We start from the raw sequence: 23,590 nt of genomic DNA, 5'->3' as shown, positions 1-23,590 counted from the left end.
CTTTAATCACACTATGCTTTTCCAAATAGTCATAAATCCTACCCCTCAGAATTCTTTCCAAAACCTTGCTGACCACAGATGTAAGACTGACTGGTCTGTAATTGCCAGGGATTTCCCTATTCAATCTGCCATGTTTTATTGCCCACTCTTTTACTCTGCCTGTATCCCTCCAGTCTCTGTGTGTCATCCTCATCACTTGCCTTCCCATCTATTTTCATATCATCCACAAACTTGGCGATAGTCCATTCACTTTCCTCATCAAAGTCATTAATATATTGTAAATAATTGTGGCCCCAGCACTACAGCACTCCATTAGTTATAGGCCATCCTGAAAATGCCCCCACTATCGCAAATCTGTCTTCTATTAGTTAGTCATTCCTCTGCCTGTGCTAATATCCTTCCTCCAACACCACAGGTTCTTATTAATGAGCCAAGTGCATAGTATTGAATGTGTTTTCAAACTCCTCCTCCACAAATGGTGAGAAAGTGAGCACTGCAGATGTTGGAGATCAGAGCTGAAAAATGTGTTGCTGGAAAAGCGCAGCAGGTCAGTCAGCATCAAAGGAGCAGGAAAATCGACGTTTCGGGCATAAGCCCTTCTTCAGGAATCAGATTAATGAAGAAGGGCTTATGCCCGAAACGTCGATTCTCCTGCTCCTTGGATGCTGCCTGACCTGCTGCGCTTTTCCAGCAACACATTTTTCAGGATTGTCCAGTGAGGAATTTTGTGTGTCTGAATGAGATAATCTTTCATTCTTCTAAACTCTAGATCCTAAAACTACCTCTCTGTTTTAGGAGCAACCGTTTTACACAGCTAGCATTTACCAAGATTTCTGCAAATCTGCCTCAACTTGAAAATAAACAGCATTTTTCCCCAAACCCAAAAGACTTCAGAATCTTCGATCTGAGAGACAAATGTACAGCTCTGTTTATTTTGTTCCCTTGTAATTATTTGAACGCTCAGGATTATCCAGTAAACATAGTTCAGTTTTAGAATCTCATCTAATATTAAACACTGTATCGTGAATTTGTATTTGCAGGCTGGCTTGGTACAGTTAGAATGTTTTTCTTGGGAACAATTAAGTGAATTATTGATATGATCCATCAGTCTTTGGGATATATAACATTGAAACGTGGCATCATACCAGCACTAAAATTAATATACCACATTATTTATTTGCTCTAAGCAAAACATCTTGTTGGTTTAATATCAGCATCATGTTCGTAACAAAAATAGTAACAATGTGAAACAGTTGACTTCAACTCTTGATCAAACATTGGAGATACCTTGCCCTTTCAGACCTGAGGAGGACTGGGCACTTCCAGGCCTGCCTTAGGGCCTGTGATGTCTGTTTGGAACATACATTGAGGGATTATCTGATCAGTAGCCATGACCTGCAGGGTGCTTGAGAAGTGCCCTACTTCAACATTACATTTACATGGCCAATAAATTTACAAGGTTGCTGATCATGCCCATTTTGCAGTATATGAAAACATAGGAATCTCAACATGTGTACTGACTTCTGAAGGTAGATCTTTGGTATATAGGAGTAGAGAACCCCTGGCTGATTTCCCAACTAGAACTCTAGCTAAGGAGATTAATTTGACTGTTCCATTTCAAGTGTAAATTTGAGCATAAGATGGAGCCCATTAAGGCATGCCACGAATTTTTTCATGCAGTTGCAGATTCAAATATAGCAAACGCACCCACATTCTGTTTGAATAAGATGTAGAAAGAGAAAAACATAAAGGACATCAAACTTCAGTAACAATTATCTTATTTAAAAGTAGGACTTATTCTGTAACAACTGAATATTTTTAAAAGCCCTGTATATTGCACTAAATACTCAGATGCATTGAGCACATAGTATCTATGTGTAATAAACAGTACCCTTATGAAAAATATTTTCTCTTTTTTTAACTCAGTCAAGCAGTTTTACACCGTGCAAGTTCATTGGATGAGACTGGGGAGATAGTCTGGCATTTAGCCCTCTGTCTGCTTCTAGCCTGGCTGATGGTTGGGACAGCATTTTTGAAAGGAATCAAATCTTCAGGAAAGGTAAATGACTGGTGATGAAGACAGTTACAACTACTGACAAAATACAGATTCCCTGTAAGAATAAAACTAGAATTTATTGACTGTTGTGAAGTGCATAGTTTATATCCTTGGTGATGTTAACAGTTCCTGCCAGGTATAGAGAACAGAAAATGAACTAGTGTGCAGTAATCCTTTGTAGCTTCCACAGAGCATGGTTACCCTTTGAAGTGATACAGGCTTGAAGAGGAGCAGATATGACACCTCATGCTGCTCAATCACCTGCCAAGTGTTCAGCCACAAACTGTGTGGGTCCTGCCCTGAACAACACAACAATCAGAGAAATGACGAGGCTGAAATAAGTGTGAAAAAGAAGTGTGAAGAACAGTCACAAATTGTAATATCCACAACTGAAATTGAACATAACTAATTTCTAGCCCCAGCAATGCCCCCAAATTCCTGAATGTGTCCCTCATTCTAAGGGTTTCAGTCACTGACACAGGGACTCTGGGGGAAATTCCAATTGCTGCGGAAGGCTGGGCAGGACTGGGGGAAGGGACTGAGCAGATTAGGGTCAGGGTTTTATTTACCATTTGTCTGGACTATTAGAATAGGAAAGAATCATGAAATATGAAGTGTTGAATATATTCATGAAGTTCTCATCAATTCTCCTGAATACATCTGTCATTTCCCTGAATGTGATTAATTATAAAACTAAAAATAATATTGTAGAATTTAAACTTATTTCCAACATGTAGCTCAGTGTTAAATATCCCCATCATGTAGCCAACTGTCTTCTGATTCACTCTTTGTTTATATTCCTATCAGTTTACAATCAGCTGGATCCAATAAAGTAAATGTTGTACCACTAATACAGGAAAATCTTCCAATTTATTCTCCATTCTCAGGTTGTTTATTTCACTGCAATTATCCCGTATGTGGTTGTGACGATACTCCTGATCCGAGGGGTTACCCTGGAGGGAGCCTCTAAAGGAATTGAATTCTACATCGGAAGCCAGTCAGACTTCTCCAAACTGGCTGATGCTCAGGTAAGCTCAACAACAGAATCAATTGAATTTCAAAAATCACTTTTTTTAATTTAACTGTTCCTTCTTTTATTTTGTCTGATTGAGGTATTAAAATTTAGAATTGAAATGTACCTTTCAGTCTTTGTTTGTATTTGGAAAGATCATTTTGCACATGTTGCGAAAAGCTAGCTGAGACTTTGTGATGAATTCTAATGAGTTAGTTTATTGTTGTAATCATCTTGGTATGAGCAGGAGGGAATCAATGCTAAGGGCTAGGATGATGAGATTAGATACAACTGGATGAGATCGGCAGTGGGATGCAAAGGATTGTTTATTCTCAGTGCCTCTTTCTTTCTGAAATCATGGATTGATTCAGTAATCAGATTTTCAGTTACAATCACTTATGAGACTATGTCATCAATATTTGTTCAATATACATTGGTGGGATATGGGCATTGCTGGCTGGCCAGCATTCATTGCCCATCTCTACTTGCCCTTGAGAACGGCAAAGCTGTGGTAGTCCATTTGACATCTCCTGACCTGTTTAATGTCAATGACATTTGGAGTTTATCGAGAAGTGGGAGATGGCATTGTCACAATATCATCTGTACCTGAGATGTGACTACAGAGAGAAAGCAACTGAGCATCTGCTTAACCAAGTAAATAGTTTGATTGCAAAATTAACAGCACACGAACTGTGATAGTGAAGGAAATGTGACTCTCAATGAGTGAACTTAGAGTAGTTCAGAAATAAAATGCAGAATTTTATGCCCTTCCAAATGACAATTTGGGAGCAATGGGACATGAAATTGGGTGGGAAAGCATTAGTTTGTAGCTTCTTGTCACTCATCTATCGTGGTGGCAGAAGATTCATGGATGGATTTTGATGCTCTGCCATTAATTATGGTGTTTAAGTGGCCAATGAATGGCCATTGAAACATCTCCTCCCTGGTTCTGCACCTACTTGTGGAGACCAGGGGACAATCATGAGGTAAGGCGAAATCAAAATCCTGTTGAATTCCTATCGGGCTTCCAAGAAGAGGGAATTCATCTAAATGCATCAACACTTATTTGAAGGACTCTACTACGTATAGATGGGAGGACTTGGGGGGAGCTACTGAGAGCTAAGATCCTGCCTTTCAGTTGATCTTCTCCCCCTTCCCCCCCAAACCCTTCTTCCACATCAACAATAATAATGTGACTCTACGCATGTACTAGGTAATTTCACACTGAGCCAAGTTTGTAAATGTCAGGACATATCATTTTTATAACAGCAGAGTGGTGCATATCAGAGATATTTCTCTGAACCTCTGAGTGCAGTCAGAAATTGCTGTGGAATTTACACATAAATAACAAGGAGCATGTGGAGCCTCACCATTTAAGTATAAGATGGTTCGTTACAAATGTGCACTCAGTTTGACATTCATACCTATTTTAAATCTAATTTAAATCATTTTTGTGATCCAAATTCAACCCACTGTATGCAGTTTACATTTTGCTTAACAGACTGCAGTGCAGAAAATAGCAATGCCTTTGCAGAAGATCAGATTTTTGGTCTAGTGGGGTTTTATTTCTGCTATGAGTCAATTTTGGAGGGAAAATCTTAAAGTTGGCAGCAAGTAGTCAAAGGAAAATCAAATGATGGCCCTCCTATTAAGTGAAATGGTGTTGATCAGAGCTAGTTTAATTCAGTCAGATCACATTGAGCTGCTGGACTAACTCACACTATGCTTCTTGTGGTCAATGTAGTTTTTCAGTTGAATGAGTTCAAGTGAAATCGTTCTGCGCTGATGAATTCTCCCTTCTATTTATCAGGTCTGGAAAGATGCTGCAACACAAATTTTCTACTCGACATCAGTGGGTTGGGGCAGTTTAATCACATTGTCATCCTACAACAAATTCCACAACAACTGTTACCAAGGTACCATCATTGTCTGTGTTGTTAATTGTGCTACGAGTGTGTTTGCGGGATTTATCATCTTCTCCACTCTTGGACACATGGCTCATGTGCAAAACAAGCCCGTTTCAGAGCTTGCACAGTCAGGTAAATAAAAAGTTAACTGTACTATTCTGCTGCAGGATGGCACATATGTGTCATTTGTTTGACATCAATGGGGTACAAGAGGACACCTGGGCCTGAGTGTAATTTGCCCAAAAGAGCATTGAGTCAATGGGATTAATGGAATGAGAAAGGAATAGAAAAGTAATTGAGAATGATAGTAACAGGGCAACAGGCAAACATAAGACAGGTGCTCAGAGAATTCAGTAACAGAAAGATCAACTTTTCCTACATTATTGGAATTGGTGCACTATGAAGTTCTCATGGAATGATTGTGTTTATTAGTGGCTTCTATTTCCGGATTTATTTTGATGTTAAATAAAAGTTGGGTTGATAGCTAGGGAATGGTAGAACAATTATTGCATGGCAGTGATTAGATTACTGAACGACCTGAGTATCTGTCCAGGGACAACCATGCCAACCACCACCACCTGCCTCCTCCTATTCATTCTCCCAGGATAACTCTGCCGTCCTGGAAACAAGATTTGAGAGATTCAGCAAACCTCTAGTGATTTTGAGATGTACTCCATTTGAACTTGATTTGACACCTTCAGGAAGCCAGTGGTTTGATCCACCATGTTCCATTGTACACCAGCTTGAGTGGCAAGGAAGAACCACCAGCAAGGGCAGGTCTGGATATTCCAGTTGTTCTGAACTCCTTGTCACTGCCCCCTTGTTTGACTGAGGCTGGAGGAGTGCATTATCTCCCACTCATCCGCTACTTCATTGATAACAGCATGCATGTAAATGTTTTACCCAGTAACCACCATGGGCAATGATATAACTTAGCTAGAATGGGTTTAAACTTAGAAGATCTATCAACCAGGTTTCTTTGGGAATCCAAGATGGCAGCGACCCAGCAAGTCTGAGTCTACAGTGCTCCTCCCAAGACTTGGGCAAAGTGGGTCGCCCACCCCCACCGCACTCACCAAATCATTTAAAGTAGTTTTTACTTAATGTAATTAGTTGTTTAGTATTGAATTTAAACAATTTCATCTCCAGTAAAAATGACTAAAGGGGAGCCTGCAGCTCTCAGCAAGCAGGAACCCCTCCCCCACCCTCTCCAGCTGCAGAAGAGTCATCCGCAGCCGCCCTGGGGGACTTACTTTCGGTGGCGAGCCTCCTGGGAGTAATATCCAAACTTGATGCGAAGATTGACGCTTTTATAGAAGAATCCTGAAGCCGATGGGACTCACTCTCGGCCGCGCTGCAAAAGCAAGACATCAAGGAAATCGAGCGCTGAGTCAGAGGGGCGGAGCTAAAGGCCGCGACCTCCGAAACTACAGCACAATCGGCCGTGAATCAGGTCCGGATTCTCGAACAGCGAGTCTGGACCTTAGAGAATCACATTGACAACCTCGAGAATTGAGTCTGTCGAAAAAATATTCATTTGCTGGGCCTTCCCGAACGGGAAGAGGAAGGCCAGTTTACAGTGTTCCTTGAACAGTGGCTTCCACAGCTTTTAAATCTGGAGGCTGGATCAGGCCAGGTAAGGGTGGAATGGGACTACTGGGTTGCAATACGCGGATCCGGCTCAAACCAGCGTCCCCGCCCGTTCCTGTTCCGGCTGCAGAGTTATAAGGGGAGGCAGATACTTTTAGAAGCCTCCAGAAATCTTGGAAAAGATCTCCAAGCCACAATCTATAAAGGATCCAAGATCATGTTATTCCAGGACTTTTCCCCAGCTCTGGTCTGAAAGATGAAGGCGTTTGATGAGGCGAAGAAGTGTTTAAGGGACTTAAGTATTCAGTACTCCTTGCGCTACCCAGCGACGCTACGCTTTAACCATGAAGGGTCCATGTATAACTTCGGATCGCTGGAAAAGACCAAGGAATTTTGGACTCTCTTAGATAAATTGTAAGAGATAATTGATGTTGGTTTGCTTTCCCCCCACTCCGGTTTACATCCCACCCTCCCTTTTTTTTAATATGTTAATCATTTTTTTACCTTACTGTTTAATATTATCTTGGGGGGTGGGGAGAGGGATTTATTTATTTGTTCTCTTCTAAACTATTTTCTCCACCTCCTTGGTTTTTTATTTTATATATATATATAGGCTGGGGGGTCTAGTTAATGTTGCTGGGGGGAGGTGGTTACCTTATACTATTTTACCTCTGTTTCTAGGAGCGGGGTATACATGGTATTAACATTACCAAATATATCCAGGTGTTGGTGTGGGGGGTGGGGTGGTGCGTAGGGTGCTCACTATTAACTCTAGTTCTGTAGTATATTTGAATTTTCTTCATCCTATTGAGGGGCGCCTGGGTCAAGGGTGGGGCACTGGTTTGGAGGGGATACAATAGACTTTTGGAAAGGAAGTGATACCCCCTGGGAACAAGGGGGAAAATCTCCATTTAAATACGTTTTATATTTTTTTTATTTCGAAATAGTTTTTTATTTTACTGTTGTGAGTGTATTAGAGAGCCGTTATTTTTGTGAATTTTATATGCTCTATGCTCGGGATGTTCTGGATAGGGTTTCCCCTCTCGAGGGATCTCGGATTTGCCTGGACGATTATGGTTGATCAGTCGGTTAAGTGGTGCACCTGGAATGTCAAGGGGAGTAATTCACCAGTCAAAAGGAAGAAAATATTATCAAACCTCAAGAAAGAAAGGGTTGATATAGCTCTCCTACAGGAGACACACTTATTGGATAAAGAACACTTGAAATGACGACAGGGTGGATTTGATCAGGCCTTTTTTTCTTCTTTTAGCTCAAAACGCAGGGGAGTTGTTATTCTTATTCGGAAGAATTTCCCTTTCAAAATCCTAAATCAGATAAAAGACGAATCTGGACGATATATTCTGATTAAAGCCCTTATAAATGGAGAGGAATATGGGATTTTAAATTTGTATTGCCCCCGGCACTTCCTTTTAAATTTATAATGGAAGCCTTCTCAAAGTTGATGGCTCTCGGTGCCCATCATACAATTATAGCGGGAGACTTTAATTGTATTATGGATCCGGAAATAGATGGGATTCCCAAGAGTACTGCAGGAGTATCTCCCAGATCTAGACAATTGATGGATTTGAACAAAAAGTTAGGACTGGTAAATATATGGAGATGCCTTCATCCACAGGGCAGAGATTTTTCTTTTTACTCCAATCCACACAAATGCCATACCAGAATTGATCTGTTTTTTGCCCCTCGATTTTTTAAAATTCCATATCATCCTGTAAAATAGGCAGTATTATAATTTCTGATCACGCTGCTATGGAAATCAAGGCAAGGAACAATGAGACATCACCCTGGCATTGGCGTATGGACCCCTTCCTGATGAAAGACAGTAAATTTGTAAAGTACTTCTCTCAAGAATTTAAAACTTTTTTAGAAATTAATTTAGGTACGGCTAGCAACCAATCAATGATGTGGGAGACCATCAAAGCTTACGCACGAGGTTTGATCATCTCATACTCAGCGACCCAGAAAAAATTAAAGGGAGAACAACAGCGTCTGCTCGAAGCTCGCTTAAAAGCGGCTGAAACAGCATACGCTGACAGACCTTCTATTATCAAATTGCAAAGGATTATGGCCCTTAGGACAGCTCAAAACACCACCCTTACCCAAACGGCTAAGAGGGAAATATTATTTGCAAAACAAAGGTCATATGAATTTTGTAAATACTTAGCATTTCTTGCAAAGAAAAAGAAGGCCCCTCAAATATCACGTCTATCAAGGAAAGTACTGGTATTTTTACTCATGATCGTAAAAGGATTAATGCAATCTTAAGAAAATTTTATTCTGATTTATATAAATCACAGGATTGTGAAGACAGGACTTGGAGGATGCAATCATTTTTAAAAAAACTTGACCTTTCTGGACCTAACTCGGGAACAGATATCGGTCTTGAATGTTCCCCTAACAATCCAAGAAATACTTGACACAATCAGGCAACTTCAGAGTGGTAAGGCACCTGGCCCAGATGGCTTTCAAGCTGAATTCTATAAAGAATTTACAGGAATATTGGCTGGTCCACTTATGGACATGTATACCTACTCATACAGTCAGGGCTGTCTCCCGCCTTCACTGAAAGAGGCAAATATCTCTCTTATCCTTAAAAAAGGAAAGGACCCAGAAGATTGTGCGTCATACAGATCAATATCCTTTGTAAATGTAGATTTTAAAATCCTCTCTAAAACGTTAGCATTGAGGCTAGAAAGGGTATTGCCACATATCATAAAGGAGGATCAGACGGGGTTCATTAAGGGCCGTAGATCATCCAATAATGTTAGAAGGGTTTTGAATGTGATTCAAGCCTGCCATCAGGGAAAGATGCCAGGAATAGTAGTCTCATTAGATGCAAAAAAGGCATTCGACAGGGTTGAATGGTCATATTTGTTTTACACATTGGAAAGCTTTGGTGTTGGAAAGGTGTTTACCAAATGGGTCTCAACACTGTATAGTGATCCCAAAGCAGTTGTGATTACCAATGGATTAGTCTCGGATAACTTCAGTATGGATAGGGGCTGCCGTCAGCGATGTTCTTTCTCGCCATTGCCATTTCCGCTAATAATTGAACCACTAGCAGAAACTATACAGGCTGACCCTAATATAAGGACCCCGAGGATTGGTACAGGTAAACATAAAATTACCCTTTATGCAGATGATGTTCTTCTATTCCTCAGTAATCCTTTGATGTCCGTGCCTCGCTTAATCCAAGTTATTAATACATTTAGTGTATTTTCAGGCTATAAAATTAATTTCTCAAAATCGGAGGCTCTGCCAATGGGTGGCCTTGCTAGTATATCCCACTTATTGGACGGATCTCACTTTCCCTTTCAGTGGTCCCTGGAGGTTTTTTTATAATTAGGCATTTTTATTACCCCAGCATTTGGTCAGTTATACAAGGCTAACTTTGTGCATTTCCTGGAAAGGGTAAGGCAGGACCTCCAGCGATGGAGACCTTCCAATTTCCTGGCTAGGTAGAATAGCACTAATTAAAATGAATGTCCTGCCCCGTCTCCTATACCCTATGAGAATGCTTCTGGTGATGCTGCTGAGGCTGGCACTACGTAAATCAAAAGGCTGGTTGGGTTTCTTTATTTGGAATCATAGACAGCCCCTCATTAAGCTGAAGAAGCTACAGCTTCCACAGGCAAGGGGAGGATTGGATTTCCCAGATTTTAGGAAATATCAGTTAAGTTCCTTATTAAGTTACATAGCTGATTGGGTCTTGTCTGACCCGCAATCAATCTGGCTGGACATTGAGGCTTCTCAAGTAAAATGCCCACTTATTAACCTTTTATTTTCAGACAAGAGGAAAATCATTACGGATCACTGTAAAAACCCCATAATACTGAACACAATTAAAACTTGGAATATAATGCGGCAAAATGAGGGCAACTCACATAAAACATCCCCCTATGCTCCGATAGTGGGAGCATGGGGATTTCAACTGGGGTTTACAAATGCCACTTTCAAACTCTGGAGATCCAGGAGTATCTCTTGTTTAGGGGGTCTACTTAAAGAAGGGATCCTGATGTCTTTTGAACAGCTGCATCAGAAATTCGGATTACCTAATGGAGACCTCTTTCGATACTTCCAAATTCGAGATTACATACAGAAGAAGACTATGTTATTAGATAGTCTTTATAAATCAGATAGAGAATGTAGAATGCTATGGCCAATGCGGGTATCTTCCATCAGTACTATTTATCATTTACTACATGGTGAAGTATTGGGAGATATAGACAATCTGCTTAAAATATGGGATCAGGATTTGGGACTAGAAATCTCCATAGAAACGTGGAATGACATTTGGGAAAATGCCAGAAGAATCACCATCCTTAACAGAACTCAGGCCATTCAGCTGAAGATACTTCATAGGGCCCATATAGCACCAGATCGATTGGCAAAATTTAAGGCAGGAACATCTCCAATGTGTCCCAAATGTAAAATAGAGGTGGGCACTTTTGTACATTGCCTATGGACCTGTCATAAGATGCGTAGATATTGGACTAAAGTAGCAACTGCTCTGACAGAAATCTTAGGAACGGAAATTAGAGTGGACCCTGTATCTCTCTTTTTGGGCTTTTCGATCTTACCCTCCCTGGATATGCACGGGAAGAGATTATTTTCTATTCTCTCTATATATGCAAGGAAAAATATTTTGGTAAACTGGGTGGCTGAGGGCCCCCCTGGACTTTCAATTTGGCACAGATTAGTTATGGAATGTATTCCCCTTGATTTCCTTACAAATATGGTGCACCAAAAGAACAAATTATTTCATAAAATATGGCAGCCCTTCTTGAATTATATAAATACATATATTTCGGCCGTCCTAACAAGGGCTTTTATTTAATTGAAATGGCGATACTGGCTGGTCCGTGGCCCCTTGGGAGAGGAATCCCGCACGAATACGGGTTTTGTTACATATGATGTTAATACATTTCCAGCATGTATCTCACTATCAGTGTGTGTTGATTGTACGCAGGACTAATATTATCATTTGTTTTGTATCCATTGTTCAGGGTTTGGTTTGGCCTTTATTGCCTACCCAGAGGCCCTTGCACAGTTGCCATGGGCAACTTTATGGTCCATTTTATTTTTCTTCATGCTGCTCACTTTGGGACTTGACACACTGTTTGCAAGTTTTGGTAAGAATGACATCTTTTAAGTTCAACAATAATGTTACTTAATTTAACCAATCTCTTTCTACTTTTATAAAAGGAACTTATCTAAGCTATTATGTTTGGAACTACTGCTGATGATTGTAATGCATGAGAAAACAATGTTACTCTATAGTCAAATTCTCCACAATGTCTTAATGAAACCTCAGCTTGGTTGAATGAAGTGTGTTCCAAGTTATAGGAAAGAAATATTCAGGTCATTGTTACCTAACATCTGGAAGATTTACAGTGGAATTCATGTTTTTAAAAAATCTGCATTCATGTTCAGTCGCTGTTCACAATTTTGTTTTTCTTCATTCATTCATGGGATGAGATCATTGCTGCCTAGGCAGCATTTATTGCCCATCTCTAATTGCCCAGATGGCAGTTAAGAGTCAACCACATTGCAACGGGTCTGGAGCCACATCTAGGCCAGATCAAGTAAGGATGGCAGCTTCCTTCTCTAAAAGACATTAGGAAATCAGGTCAGCTTTTCCAACAATCAATTCATGGTCATCATTAGATTCTTAATTCCACCAACTGCCATGGCAGGATTTAAGCCTGGGTCCCTTGGGTATAATCTCTGGATTAACAGTCCAACGATAATACCATTAGGCCATTGCTTCCCCTTTCCTTGTTCTTTCTGTTGTATCATACAACTCATATTTCTGTTTCTGCTGCCAAGTTCTAGGTGTCTCAATATAATAACTATCATTTTTGATGTACATCTAGACCCTTCTCATCAGGAACAGGATTTGTTAAAATGTATTGAGCAGCAATTATGTTGTGATTCAGTTAACAGACTAATCTGGAGGCCTGGATAAATGACCTGGAGACATGAGATCAACCCTCACCTCTATGTCAAAAAAGAACTGCAGATGCTGGAAATCAGAAATTGCAGGAAGAACTCAGCAGGTTTGGCAGCATCTGTAGAGAGGAAGCACAGTTAATGTTTTGAGTCCAGTGACCCTTCTTCAAAAAACAGCATTCTGAAGTAGGGTCACTGGATCTGAAATGTTAATTCTGCTTTCTCTCCACAGATGCTGCCAAACCTGCAGAGTGTTTCCAATAGTTTCTGGTTGTGTTTCACGTCAGTGTCTGAGGAATTTGAATTCAATCAAATAAACCTGGATGAAATAACATTGCTGTCAGTAATTTTGACTGTAGAGCTATCATTGTGTCAGAAAAACCCATCTGACACCTAATGCCTTTCATAGAAGGAGATTGTGTGTGAGAGACCTTCTTGAAAACCTCAGAACCATAATCATATGTTAGACCCTGGAATCCTTGATGTGCATTTTGCTTCAATGCTTTATGTGATTAAAGAATCTAACAGAATATTTATTGCAGCTCACTGTTATATTCAAACATTATATTCATGTACGCTTCTCGGTGAGTATGAAAGTACTCAATTACAACATGCAGCACAGTTTGTCAGTATGTCATGCTTGAAGTGGCCCAAGTCAAGATAGTTTCTGAGATCTTTCTGCTCTTAAGTCACATAATTATGCAGGGTTTATATAATGCCTTACAGGTTATTATATTAGATAAGATTCCCTACTGTGTGGAAACAGACCCTTTGGCCCAACAGGTACACACCAACCCTCCGAAGAGTAACCCACCCAGACCCATTCTCCTACGTTTACTCCTGACTAATGCACCTGATACTACAGGCATTTTAGCATGGCCAACTCACCTAATTTGCACATCCTTGGATTGTGGGAGGAAACCAAGCATCCGGAGGAAACCCATGCAGACATCACAACCCACACTCATTCCACACAGACAGGCACCCAAGGCTGGAATTGAACCTGGGTCCCTGGCACTGTGAGGCAGCAATGCTAACCACTGAGCAACCTTGCTGCCCCACATTGCTGTGGTAACATATTAATTGTGAGGCATGAAACAACAAGCCTCTCTGAAATAAAGTGGCAAGCCACTCAGTTGTGGCTCATTACTCCGATAGGAAAAATAAACCAGATGAACTGCCTGGCATCAGAAACAGCAAAGGTACAATCTTCCCAATCAGTATTGCAAACTCTTCTGCAATACAATCTGAGAGAGTTCTCCCACACATTGTTGAACTAAATGTCTAATATTGTCATTCCCACTGAATCACAGCCTATAGCCCACATCTCAGAATCTTCTATCACCCACCCTGAGATGGTGAGTTACTTTCAGGAGACATTAGCAAGCCTCCATTTTCCAAACATTGCTCTTATACAATTCTGCCCATAGACAGAGAAATCTCTCCCCATTGGCTCCTTTAGTTCTCTTGGCTGCCATTTCTCTGGTGGTGGATTTATCTAAGACTTGGTATAAATCATTAATTAATCACTGATAACTTTTGTTTTCAGTAGAAACAGTAATATCAACCCTGCTGGACCAGTTTCCTGAGTTCCTTAGGCCAAAGCGTCTTTATCTGACAGCTGGTCTTTGTTTGTTATTTTATTTCCTTGGCCTTCTGTTTGTAACACAGGTAAGTTGTAGCTTAGTCATTTGCTATGTTTCCACATGAGCAATCAACCCTCTCTAGACAAGGATACTCAGTAAAATGAGACACTGTTTCATAAATCACAAAGAATTAAGTTCAGTCTAAATAAGCTGCCAGCATTTATAACCCCACTGCTGGTTTGGTTTTGGACCAGGGATGGTGATAAAAATGGATAATTGGCAGTCCAGAATAAGAAGAATTAACTGGAGGAGAGCTGACTTCAATGGGCAAAGAATGGAGCTGAGCCAGAGAGACAGGAACAAAATTATGGTGGGAAAAACAGTCACTGAACAAAGGGCTATGTTTAAAATATACATGATTCAGGTACAATCAAGGTATGTTCCCTCAAAAAGCAAAAGGAGAACAAACAAATCCAGAGCTCTGAGGATGAACAAAGGAGATAGAATACAAAATGAAGAAGAAAAAGTGAGGTTATGATGAGTGTCAAGACAAAAACTTCAAGCAGAACACTAAGGTTCAAAGGGGAAGTGAAAAGCATATTGGAGAAGTGAAGGGGGTTTAATAAGAAGATTAAGGTCAGAGGTAAAGCCACCATGGGCCTCCTGGGCCACAGAGAGGCGACGAGTGGTGGTTTAATGTGAGAATCACCACACCTCAGGGAAGGGGAGAGGTTGATACTTCGTGGTATCTTCAGCTGGTGCAGGAATTGAAACGCACCTCTGACATCTCTCAGCATTTCAAGACAGCTGTCCAGCCAAATGTACTAACTGATGAGAAAGCATTGATGAGAAAGCACTGTCAGCCAAACATATCAAGGAATCCCAAAGTCTTCTATAGGCACATTAATAGCAAAATGAGGAGTTGAGTCAATTAGGGTAAAAAAGGTGGTTTACACAGTGAATCATAGAATCCTATAGTACAGAAGAGGACCTTTGGCCCTCAAGTCTGTACAACCAAAATTATATTAATTCTACATTAATCTCACTTTCCAGCACTTGGCCCACAAGTTGAAATATAGGAAATATGGAGACAAGAGACATGACTAAGGGGTTAACTGAATACCTTGCATCTGTCTTTACCAAGGAGATGGAAGCGACACCAGTTATAGTAATGGAGGAGGAAGCTCTATCACGATAAAGATCAATATTCACCAGGAAGTTTTGAGTAGGCAATCAATATTTAAATTGACAAGGTCCAGAAGCAGGTGTCATGCATCCAAGAACATTTAGGGAAGCAAATGTAGAAATTAAAGCACCACTGACCATAATTTTCCAGCCTTCCCTAAACTCAGGGGAGGTGCTGACTGGTTAGACAATTGCAGACGTTACGCCTTTATTTGTGAAAAAAACCTATGAAGGTAAGCCCAGCAATGACAGACAATTCAGTTTAACTTCAGTGGTGGATAAAAATCTGGAAACAAATATTAATGACAGAATCAGTTGAGGCATAGATAAATATGTGGGTTAATTAGGAACAGTCAGCGTGGATTTCTAAAAGGCAAATCATGGCTGACAATTCTTGAAGAGGTAATAGAAAGGATCGATGAGGGTAATGTCATTGATGTGGTGTACATGAACCTTCAAAACTCACTTTAAGCAATGTTACACAGCAGACTTATGAAGAAAGTTATAGCTCATGGTATAAAGGAGATAATAGCAGTCTGGATACAAAATTGGCTGGGTGAAATAAAATGGAGAATAGTGATCACCAAATATTTTTTGGGTTGTAGGAAGGCTTGTAATGGAGTTCGCCAGAGATCGGGATTGGAACAAAAACAGAAATTGCTGGTGAAACCCAGAAAGTCTGACAGCATCTGAAGGGAGAAAGCAGAGTTAATGTTTCAAGTCCAGTGACTCATCATCGAGAAATGGTAACTCCACTTTCTCACCAGAGATGTACCGTAGCTGCTAGGTTTCACCAACAATTTCTGTTAGTGTTTTTGATTCAGATGTCCAACATCCATAGTTCCTTGTTTTACATCAGTCTTGGGAGCCCTGCTTTTCCTGCTTTATTTGCAGGGTATAGACCTTGCCTTGTAAGGGACAGTTTCAAAGTTTGGAGGTGACATGAACCTTGGAAGGATTGTAAACTCTAAGCAAGAGAGTTGAAAAGTCCACAAGTTCACAGATATGTTGGTGGAGTGAGCAGGTAGCTTCCAGGTAAAGCTCAATGCAAGAAGTTTGAGACGATCCATTTTGGGGGGAGAAAACATTTGTAACGTCAGGGGTGCAGTACTTAAGAAGTGCAGGAGTGGTCTGGGCAGCTTTTCACAGATCATTGAAGATAGTAGGACATGTAGAGAGAGCATATGGTATCCTGGGCTTTAATAATAGAGTTATTAGGGTATAATAGCAAGAAGGTTATGTGGAACTTGTATAAGAAATTTGTTAATCCTCACCAGGTGTGCTGAGCACTGTTGTGAATGCTGCAATATTGGAAGGATGTGAACACTTTGGAAGAATGCAGAAGAGATCGACAAAAATGATTCCAAAATGAGAAACTTAATGTATGCGAATACATTGGACAGATTGGGTCATTCTCCTTAGAGAGGAGAGGAGGGGTCAAGAGAAGATGTGACAGACATTGCCAAACTCATTGGATTAGATTACTTACAGTATGGAAACAGGCCCTTCGGCCCAACACGTCCACACCGACCCGCCGAAGCGCAACCCACCCATACCCCTACACTTATCCCTTACCTAACACTACGGGCAATTTAGCATGGACAATTCACCTGACCCGCACATCTTTGGATTATGAGGTCTGAATAGAGTAGATAGGGAGAAACTGTTCCCCTTTGTGAAAGGATCGAGAATGAGATGGCTCAGATTTAAAGCGATTTGCAAATGTAATGAAGAAGATCTTTTTCACATTCAGGTCTGGAGTGCACAGCTTTGAAATGTGATGGTGAGTCAATTGAGGTATTGGTGATTATTTAATTGGAAAAAGGGTGTGAGGAAGGGGTATGTGGCAGGAGTCATAATGCTTGCTGGGAAGCAGTGTGGACATAATGGGCTGAATGGCCACCTTCCGTACTGTAACAATCTATGATTCTGTGACTCTTTCTCTTGTTTGTTTGTGGAATGTGAGTATTGCTGGCTAAGAAGACAGTCAACAGGATGTGATTTATCCATTCCCTGCAGCCTTACAGTGCAGTGGGCAGAATAAATTTCCTAATAATGGGGCTCATGCCAATCACCAGCTGGAAGAGGTGCCATCCTTAGCAAGAGTATCCGATTGACTGACCATTCCACCAGTGTCAGCAGTGCCATAAGCTCAGTGGTGGGCACTACTGGTACTGCAGGCAAGGCCACATGTGGGACCAAGGAATCTATAAATCCTGGATATTGGGTCGAGGAAGGTTTGGAAATCTTTGGTTGGGATGGATTTTGCAGAGCAGTTGAGCATGATGCTATGTGTAATTGGAGTGCCCCCAAGTTGCCCCCTGAAAACAACACCCTCCCTTCTTTCCTTCCCACCATTTTATGCATGTCTTTATAAACAAAATGTGGATTCCGACCGACTTGCTTTGCAAAATCCATTTCCAACTCTCCACCCTCAGTACCCTTGTCCCTTGATGAAGATTTCCAATTCCTTCCTGAAGGATCATCGTTGAGCTCAAATGTTAATCTTATCCATCTCCCTGTTGAATCTGTCTGCCCTGTTGAATAATTCTAGAATGTCCTGATTTCCATCTCAACCTTCCAGATCCTGAAATTCTTTGCTTTGTAAATCAACTTTCTTTTGTGCCTGGTGCCTGCTTTAGCTTGGTTGTGGTGAATGCAGTTTTGGAAAGTGCTCTTGCAGGACACTTGCCGAAGTGGTGAATGTTGAAGGTGTTCCTTGGTGAGTCAATTAAACAGGCTGCGTTCTCTTGGATTGTGTCATGCTTTCTGTGTTTCACAAAGTCCATAAGCCTCATCAATTGGATCACAAAACTGTAGAATAGAAATCAGAAGGAATGATCATCAAACTTTACAGCACTGTGGTCAGACCTTACCTTAACTACTGCGTCCAGTTCTTCCCAACAAGACAGACAGACACATGGATACTGGAGACTGTAATGCTAGGAGCCACAAGACTGACTCCTAGAATTGGGGTTTTGAGTTATGAGGAAAGATTCAAGAAATTGTACTTTTCAGGCTGCAGGCCAGTTCATTTTGAGAGGTGATCTCATGCGGTTATAGAATGTGATTTTACTCAGAATATTAAATTTATGAGATTGGAGAGCTTGGTTTAAAATGAGGAAAAGCAATTTGAGATTTTATGTCTGGAATTCTGCAACACATGAAGAATGATTGACACACAGCACTAATTTCTGCATTGAGCAGTGGAGGCTAAAATCTAGAAATCATTGATGAAGCAATCAGATGTTGCAATATCAGGGTGTTCACCAATTATTAACGTCTGTATGAAGATGGAGTGATGACCTTCCTCATCCAGGATAAAGCTGTGGTCTCTATATTTATTGCTGCCTTTAATTCCCACGATCGCAGTAATAAAAAGAAAATATTTTGACTAATGTTGCAGATTTAATTTAATAAAGACGATTGCAATTTGAGCAGAGGGAAAGTTGATGAGGAATATGTGTCATCTGAGAATGTAGTAGAGGTCGTGGGAAGGGGAGATATCTAGAGGACTTTTGTGAACATTTCATAAATATCATTAGTACAATGTTCCCAGGAAGTTAAAATAAAATATTGAAAGGCATGGAAAGATCATAATATATAAATCCAGAGAGGTGTTGCACCTGACCGAGATCACATCTGGACAGAATCATAGACTCTCTGCAGTGTGGAAATACCATTTAGCCCATCAAGTCTGCATTGATCCTCTGAAGAGCTGCGCACCCAGAACCATCCTCTATCCTACAACCCTGCGTTCCCCATGGTTAATCCGCCTAGCCTTTGCATCCTTGGACACTATGAACAATTTAGCATGGCCAATCCACCTAATCCACATATCTTTGGACTGTGGAAGGAAACCAGAGCACCTGGAGTAAACCCACACAGACATGGGGAGAACTTATAAACTCCACACAGACAGTCACCCAAGGGTGGAATCAGAATTGCATTCCTGGCATTGTGAGGCAGCACTGCTAACCACTGAGCCACCGTGCTGCTACATGCAAAATTGATTATTTATTTCAAAAAAGAAAAATGGAACACAACTAATTCCAGCCCTTCAAGGAATGAGAATAAATCGAGCAAACGGTATTTTGCAGTTGAGAAAAGATAAATTCTTAAATCCTTTTAATGTCTGTTTTAAAGATTTGAATGTTATGTTTTTTTCCATTTAATGCTTTCTAATTTTCCATTTCATTTTAGGCTGGGATTTATTGGTTACATTTAATGGATTATTTCTGTACTGGATGGATTCTCATTGTAGTTGCTCTGTTGGAACTCATTGGTCTCAGCTGGATCTATGGTGGGTATGACTGGAAAAAAAAAATTACAATTGAAATGTATTTATGAGAATACTTTCACCTCTTCAGAGAACACTATAAAATCTACACTGGATATTGTGCAGATAACTATAGGGTTTGAACAGTTAGTGAGGATTTAGACTTGAGTCAAATGAATAATGACAGAGGCAAACGTTTAGGATTATAAAATTCATGAACTAATTTTATTGAACTATGTTTCAAAATCACAAGGCTATGATACAGATATAACAGGTGAACAACATCATGCATGTCCCACAGTGAAAAGCAAAATTTAGAAACTAATTGACTTGCTATTCAATCATGCCCTCACTTGATAACTACCCCACAGCAACTGAATCCTTCCAATCTAATTAACCTGTGGCATGCTTGCCTTCATTGGAAGTGGCATTGATTGTAAGGGTAGGCAAATTATGCTGCAGCTTTATGGAACTTTAGTTAGGTCACACTTGGTGTATTACATACAGTTCTGGTCACCACAGTAGCAGATGGATGTGGATGCTTAGGAGACGTTTACCAGGATGTTGCAGGGTATGGGGACTTTAGCTATGAAGAACATTTAGACAGACTGGGTTTGATTTCATTGGAATATGAAAGGTTGAGGGGTGACTTGATAGAAGTTTAGAAGATTGTGATGGCATGGATTGAGTGGAAGATAAGAGGTTTTTTTCCCACTGTGGAGGGATCAATTACTAGGGGACACACTTTCAAGGTGTGGGGGGATGTTTCGAAGTGATCTACAAGGCATGTTTTTCACACAAAGGGTGGTGAGTGCCTGGAACACGCCTGCTAGAGGAGATGGTGGAAGTAGACACAATAGCAGAATTCAAGAAGCACCTGGACAAATACATGAATAGGAAGGGAATAGAGGGATACAGATCCTGTTCGTGAGGACAGTTTTATTATGGAAGAGCAAAATGTGTAAGCGCAGGCTTAGAGGGCCGATAGGCCTATTTCTATACAGTTGTGTTCTTTGTCCATTCTGACTGTTTCAAAACCCCCAAATATTCCCTTCCACCTTCATAACAGAAGCATCACATGGGTAGATTCTTAACATTGTTTCAAGACTTCTCACTTCCCTGACCACAATGATGATCCTACAGAATCAGGAGATTCCCTTAATGAGATTGTTCCTGTGAGTGTCTTGATCATCATAGAGATTAGGAACATTAATATGCTTCCTGATCCTTTATCTTGGGACACAGGAATAAGAGTAGGCCATTCAGTTCATCAAACCTGTTCCCCTATTTAATACCATCATGGTCAGTCAACACTCCAATGTCTTTTATCTGTGCTATCCATATCCATTCATTCCATTGGACAAGTTTCTTGATCATTTTCTTGCCCTTATGGTGCCCTAAGAATACAGCCAAGGGAATACTATTTACTGATTACCTGTTTACAGGAATTAACATTAGCCATTGTTTCCACTCCCTTAACTATTGTTCACACAAAGATCAGGCTCATCAATTCTAAAGTGATGAATGCAATTTCTTAGCCGACATTTTACATTTCCAGATTTTGGGAGACCATTGGCTGGAAGCTGTACACCAGGATCAGGCAGATGTCCCAACACACTGGCTATATGGGAATTGCCTGGGAATGTATGATACTCATGGAAATACCCAGTGTCAAAAATCCTCTGAATAAGTTCCAACTCTGAGTTAGAGACAGAGACTTCCGAAAGTTCTGACTGACTTATAATTACCCAGGAAATGTTAGAAGGATTAAAATCTGCTCTCATTATAAAAATGACTCCCTCAATCATTCACGTTGACCTGACAATGAATAACATTAACAGTCTCCCACCAAGTCATTCACCTGTGACATCACTTCCAATGGGCATGTGACCACCCACCACTCTCTATTCCAGGCAACACACACCTCTCATCTCCACTATCAAACACTCCCAACTCCATACCTGACCAGATACAGGAAGAAGCCTGACTCTACAGAAGCCCTGACTCATGTGCAATGTCTTGTCACTCCTGAGATTTGAGGAATTTTGAGAAAATGTTTTGTTCAATTGGCCAAAAAAGACCCTGATAATTGCTTTTTCTTGTTTATACCCCCTGTAATTGCAATGGGAGTTTTTCAGAACTGTTTTCAGCTCCACCAAGAGCCAGGTATCACCTTGGTTAAAGTTTTCTTTGAGCCTTTTCGCCTCTTAAGCAGTTCCTTCAGGTTGAGGATGGTAAGGTTGATTGGTAAATCCAATGCGTGATCTGTAGACTCAGCCTCATGCGGTTTAGGTGGGCTGTTTGAGGCTGTGTGCACTCCTTCTGATGCTTTAATTTCATTTCAGCACATTCTGCATAGATTGTCTTGATCTGTTTAGTGTCCTCTCAGATAAGGCTTCACCATTTTGGATGTTCACAAACTAGATACTCCTCTGAGACAACAGAGGTCTTTTATCTCCTCAGGGAATGCTTTGAGGACATGCTTCAGTGTTACTGCTGTCCTCGTGGGAGTCTCCTGCAGTGACTGAGACTGAGTAGAACAGTTATGGGGAAGTTTGGTATCAGGCATGTGAAAGCTATGGCCTGCTCAGTGCAACTGATATGAAGTAATTCTTGGCAGGTTTGCTTTGGCAAAGGCACTGCTGTTGGACCTTTCTTGACATTGAATGTGGAGGAATTTGCAACATTACCGCTGCCAGTACTTTTGAGCTGGTTTCTGCCAGTTTTCCAATTCTATAAAGCATAGAGAAGCACAGAGTTGCTACTATCCAGCAGGACCTCAGGTTGCTAGTGTTTTAGATTAATTAACATTTGATTTTTTGTGTCATGAAACTTCAATCATGCTCCTGCTTCAGCCCTTGGGTGCTAATTAATACCCAAGGATTCCAATCATTATATATTGTGGACAGGAGTTCCAACTCCCACCCACAGTCTGCAATGGCTGGGTTTCCTTCTATTAACCACAGGATGTGTTAAGAATTTCACTGGGGATCCTGCTCCACATGGATTTTTATCACTAGCACTTACTAAAAACATTGTCTGACCATGTGTGATGCTGATGGTAGTGTCCCTGCTGGCACAGTTCAGTCGTGACTTGTTGATTGGTCCCATCTCTCCACAAGGACACATGTTTAAATCCTTCAATCTCATCTGATCAATCCAGAAACTGGGGAAGTCCTTTCTTTGCTGTTAGTGAATACTTGCTTCACTGTTGGCAAACCACCAAAAACTATTAACAATGTTTCACGATGATAAAACCAGTTAACTCAATGCCCTCAGTTGGTTAAGTTTTTGGAAAATTAGTGAAGGTTGTCAAGAAGGTACAGGGCTCGACCCGACCCCACTCTCTAGACAAGCCAGAGGCAAGTTAGGACATGGTAAAGATCAGAGCAACTCACCCTCTGACCAGACAAAGAGAGAGACAGAGGGAATCAACCCATGAAGAGAGAGGAAAATGCGGGAAAAGAATTAGATGAACCAGTGAAAGTTATGAGTATCCGGTAGGTATTTAAGTTTCTCAAAGAATTGGGTAGTTAGAAATAAAGTTGTTAAAACTTAGAATTGTAAAGTTTAGTTCTTAATCTGTGTTGTCTTCAAATAAAGTTGTGATAGTTATATTGACGGCTGGCTTGTGCTGTGTCATCTTTTCCCTGTTTCAAGAAGAGTTATCTGGGTAAACTCATTTCACGTGTACTGCTTGACTGAGTCTGCAGGGTCCTAGACACCGTGAATCAGACAACATTCACCATGTCAAACCAAAAATGAGAAAAATAAAAGAAAAATAATAATGGTCTCAATGACTGAACATAGAACAGTGACAGCATTAAGAGAGTAACTGCAAGTGCAAACCTTTTATGCCAGAGTTTCACATTTCATGAGTCATGTAACTCCAGAAAGGTATATTCTGGCCTGAATCTATAGCATAATGCAAGAATGAAAATGTGTCTCAGGAAGAACTTTGTGTATGTCAGAATGGAGTTTTAATTCAGTTAAAAAACCTGG

At 40.6% G+C, this 23,590-nt stretch overlaps 1 protein-coding gene across 1 annotated transcript in view; it reads left to right on the top strand.

Moving 5' to 3' along the window:
* The window catches only part of LOC132819982 (sodium- and chloride-dependent neutral and basic amino acid transporter B(0+)-like), a 95,949-nt gene extending 80,627 nt beyond the window's left edge, over nt 1–15,322 (top strand). The window contains exons 3-8 of the mRNA XM_060831917.1: nt 1,927–2,059; nt 2,944–3,084; nt 4,879–5,107; nt 11,593–11,718; nt 14,091–14,209; nt 15,269–15,322. Of these exons, the coding sequence (XP_060687900.1) occupies nt 1,927–2,059; nt 2,944–3,084; nt 4,879–5,107; nt 11,593–11,718; nt 14,091–14,209; nt 15,269–15,322 (802 nt within the window). The remainder of the gene's footprint in view (nt 1–1,926; nt 2,060–2,943; nt 3,085–4,878; nt 5,108–11,592; nt 11,719–14,090; nt 14,210–15,268) is intronic.
* Nucleotides 15,323–23,590: the final 8,268 nt, after the last annotated feature.

The sequence above is a fragment of the Hemiscyllium ocellatum genome, chromosome 11, assembly GCF_020745735.1.
Source record: "Hemiscyllium ocellatum isolate sHemOce1 chromosome 11, sHemOce1.pat.X.cur, whole genome shotgun sequence".
NCBI classification, from domain to species: domain Eukaryota; kingdom Metazoa; phylum Chordata; class Chondrichthyes; order Orectolobiformes; family Hemiscylliidae; genus Hemiscyllium; species Hemiscyllium ocellatum.
The sequence above is the reverse complement of the archived record's forward strand: the minus strand, read 5'-3'. Positions and strand labels throughout refer to the sequence as shown.